Source organism: Sinocyclocheilus anshuiensis, unplaced genomic scaffold (assembly GCF_001515605.1).
Source record: "Sinocyclocheilus anshuiensis isolate Anshui unplaced genomic scaffold, SAMN03320099.WGS_v1.1 scaffold278, whole genome shotgun sequence".
Taxonomy (NCBI): Eukaryota; Metazoa; Chordata; class Actinopteri; order Cypriniformes; family Cyprinidae; genus Sinocyclocheilus; species Sinocyclocheilus anshuiensis.
In genome coordinates this window covers 2,128,413-2,132,813 of record NW_015546072.1, presented here as the reverse complement: position 1 = coordinate 2,132,813, position 4,401 = coordinate 2,128,413, and the positions used below count along the sequence as shown (strand labels likewise).

Below are 4,401 nucleotides of genomic sequence, written 5' to 3'. Positions count from 1 at the left end.
TGTCGCGGGGTGAATGAGAACACAGACTCGGTACTGATCGAAAGAGCCCCGGAGGGTGATTTATTTGCCCACACACTGATCACACGTGCTCTGATGAATGGTGCTCGGTGCCCGTCTCAGCATGGTGCTCGTGGTGTGAAGTGCCGTGGTGCAAATCCCTCTCCTGGGGTGCCGTCGGAGTCTGCGAATAATGAGAAACAAGCATTAATGTCGCCTGGAGCTCCGGGGTGCCTTCCCGCTGGTGTCTCTTCTCCTGGCTTTTAAGGCCAGCGGGAACGAGCTCCAGGTGCGCCACTCATCGCGCACAGGTGTTGTGCGTCGGTGATCAGTGTGGCAGCGGCGTTTCCAGGGCAACGCTAATCTGGACTCGGGATACTTGCCACAATATATATATATGTGTGTGTGTGTGTGTGTGTGTGTGTGTGTATATACACTACCACTCAAAAGTTTGTGAACAGTAAGATTTTTAATGTTTTTGAAGAATTCTCTTCTGCGCACCAAGCCTCACTATACCATTCAAAAGCTTGGATTCAGTTTTTTTTGTGTGTGGGGGGGAAGGAAATTATAGAAATTAATACTTTTATTTAGCAAGGATGCTTTCAATTGATAAAGTGATGATAAGGAAATTTATAATGTTACAAAAGACTTCTATTTCAGATAAATGCTGTTCTTCTGAACTTTCTATTCATCAAAGAAACCTGAAAAAATTATTCTCCGCTGTTTTCAACATAATAATAATAATAATAATAATAATAATAATAATAATAATAATACATGTTTTTTGAGCAGCAAATCAGAATATTAGAGTGATTTCTGAAGGATCATGTGACTGGAGTAATGATGCTAAAAATTTAGCTTTGAAATCACAGGAATAAATTGCATTTTAAAATATATTCAAATAGAAAACAGTTATTTTAAATGGTAAAAATATTTCAACATTTTACTGTTTTTGCTGTTCTTTGGATCAAATAAATGCAGGCTTGGTGAGCAGAAGAGACTTCTTTAAAAAATATTTAAACTCTTAATTTTCAAAATCTTTTGACTGGTACAATCACTTGACACTGATGACTGTAGTTATGACTGCTGAAAATTCAACTATGGCAGGACAGGAATAAATTATTTTAAAATAATCACAAATTATTACATAATTACAAAATTACAATATTATTGTTTTACTGTATTTTGATCAAATAAATGCAGCCTTGGTGATCATAAGAGACTTCTTTCAAAAACATTAAAAATCATACCAACTCCAAACTTTTTATTGGTAGTGCTCATTTTTAGTTTTTAATTAATACTTTGATTATTGATTCCTTCATTTGATGGCACTCCTAGTCCTCCCTATTTGTCTAGTGATAATTTGACCTCAGTGTGTTTTATTTTTTGTGATCTAGGACTTGGCGTCTCATTTTCTTGGATACCAGCTAACAGCATGGTCAGCCATTATTTCAGACGCTGGCGTCCCATTGCCTATGCGATTGCTAGTTCTGGAGAGTGTGTCTTTGCCATGGGATTCAGCCCATTTTTCCAGTGGCTTATCGACAGCTATTCTTGGCAGGGGGCTCTACTCATTATCGGTGGTCTTCAGCTGAATCTGTGTGTGTGTGGTGCTCTGATGAAACCCCTCCCAGCTGCACAAACCTCCATCCAAGACAAACCGGTGCTGGAAGAACGCAGGACATCAAAAAAAGGCACTTTCCAGTGGTCCCTTCTGCAGAGGCCTGAGCTGCTACTATATATTGTGTTTGCCATCTTAGCAGCGACGGGTTTCTTCATCCCACCTCTGTTTCTGGTGCCCTATGCCAGCAGTTTGGGCATGGAGCAGTACTGGGTGGCCTCGGTTCTGTCAGTGCTGGCATTGGCAGACCTGCTGGGAAGACTAGCATGCGGGTGGCTGGCTAACCTGCGGCTCGTGAGAAACCTGCAGCTGCTGACCATTGTGGTCACTGCGCTGGGGGTGGTGCTGCTTCTGCTTCCCATTGCACAGAGCTACTGGAGTATCCTGGTCTTTGTCTCACTCTATGGCTTCCTGTTCGGCTGCGTGGTGGCCATCCATGTGACGACTATTGTGGATATTGTTGGACTGGAGGGCTTTGACAGTGCTCTAGGGCTCTTCATGCTGTTACGGAGCTCTGGAGGATTTGTGGGTCCACCTGCTGCAGGTCAGTGCATGTCATTAACTGTCATGTATGTCAGACTAAAGGTGCATTCACTCCAAAAGCGCTAACTATAAAGATAATAGCTATATCAATAACTATATTAGTGTCCACAGCAATGGACGATAACATTCTGTTTATATATAGTTTGTATAATAATACAATAATAATTAATAAACTAATTCAAACCAAATTGTGAGCAAATTTCATGATGCATGGCTAAATTTAGGGTCACACTTTATATTAGGTGGCCTTAACTACTATGTACTCAAATCAAAAAAGTAAGTACAATGTACTTATTGTGGTTATATTATATTGCAGAACACTTTTGCTGCTATTTTGGTGGGATACAGGTAAGGTTAGGGACAGGTTTGGTGGTATGGGTAGGTTTAAGAGTGGGATTAGGTGTAAGGGATGGGTCAACACTAATTATAAATGTAGTTACAGAAATTGTGCATTGTATCAAATGATTAATTTAAATGTAAGTACATAGTAGTAGGGCTGCACGATTAATCAAATACGATTGTCATGCGCATTTTGTCAGTAATGCCGGTTCTGTAATCAGCAGGGCGAGAGCGCCCTCTGGCCTTTGGATGGAGATTTACTGCTGATCACAGAACCGTGCTTCACTGAAAGATACGCATGACAATCGCAGCTTCTGTCTAATCACGATCTCGATTCCATTTCGATTTATCGTGCAGCCCTACATAGTAGTTAAGGCCACCTAATATAGATTGGGACCAAATTTAGTAAAAATCATCATTATGAGTCATTGTCAGAGCAGAGATTTACACCACTATTAGCTACATGCATCCTATTTGTAAAACACCACATAAAAACATTTGTCTAAAATTATTCTTTTTAAAATGTATATGAATATTTTTTAAATAGTCGTCCGCTTTTATATTTTCATCATTTGACTGTTTAAACAGACACATACTTCGATTTTTTTTTTTTGCAAATTGTCATTTTGCATTATGTGTAGTAGGTACATTTTTGACAAATGTTGATAAAATGTGAATGTTCATGTTAACGTCTGTTTGAACATTTTGCTGCATACTCTTTTAGACCCAAAAACAATGTTAAAGTTAAATAGTACATTCTCCTATTTCCTTACTTTTACTACACCATGATGAGCCGGGCCAAGTAGGTAATGTGTAAATGTAGGTGAGCATGTTGACCGTCATTAATCTCTATTATGTCATGAAGGATATAATATTGCGAAACTGAAACACATTTTTTGCAGCTTACTTTTAAAAAACAACCTCTTTTTTTTTTTGGACTGTAGAAAAAGTTTTTTCAATTTTTTATATTATTTTGAGTTCTTTTATTCCTAAAAGACTGAGTATGGCTCAATTTTATGATGGTGTTTTAGTGGGGAGGATACAGACAGGTTAACAGCAGGTTTTGTCTTTGTCTGTGTCAGCCGTCTCATGTTTCTTTTGTGTATCTGTGTCACAGGCTGGCTGGTGGACTGGACTCATGACTTCAGTGCTAGTTTCTACTTCTCTGGCCTCTGCCTTGTCCTGTCTGGGGTTTTCGTGGTGCTTGTTGACAGGCTGGTGAAGAAGAAAAAACTCAAACTACCAGATTCATGCACTGAGTCTGAGACTACAGATCATCCAATACTAAAAGCGGACTGTGCAGATGTTTAAAACCCACTTAAGATAATATGCCAGTGTTTTACTTTTGTTATATTATGAACTTTGTTTATTTAAAGCCATATTATTATTAATGTTTTTACTTTTCAAAAAAGCAATAGGCATTTTATTATCTCAACCTCTCACCCTATAACTTCCAGACAGAGAGATGTTAGTTAAGACTATGACACCATTGTAGCCACTTTTCAAGCCACTAAAAGTTTGCAGACAATGACAAGAAATGTGTCATTCAGAACGTTTTTCTGCCCTTAGAAATAATTAAAGAAGCACTGCAGAGTGCAGATGCAGCTGCTTATTATTTAATCACTTACAGAACAAGCATTCATGTATGACTATTTTACAGTATCTGAAAGCAATATAAATAGTCTGATTTTTCTGTTTGTGTGCATTGCGGATACTACAAATTACATATGCATATAAGCTACATACAGTGGCTCCAAAAAAGTGAAGTGGCATCTACAAACAAGTCATATCCTTATCATAGTCTTGAGGTAATTTTTTATCCATTGTTTTATTTAAAATGTTACAAACTTCTTTCTGTGAAGTGTACTTGTACTGTATTAAAATACATTTGTTTTCATACA

At 38.2% G+C, this 4,401-nt stretch overlaps 1 protein-coding gene across 1 annotated transcript in view; it reads left to right on the top strand.

Moving 5' to 3' along the window:
- Window positions 1-4,401, top strand: part of LOC107699759 (monocarboxylate transporter 13) — a 9,051-nt gene extending 4,650 nt beyond the window's left edge. Inside the window, exons 4-5 of the mRNA XM_016501118.1 lie at window positions 1,395-2,162; window positions 3,618-4,401. Coding sequence (XP_016356604.1) covers window positions 1,395-2,162; window positions 3,618-3,811 — 962 coding nt within the window. The 3' untranslated portion in view covers window positions 3,812-4,401. The remainder of the gene's footprint in view (window positions 1-1,394; window positions 2,163-3,617) is intronic.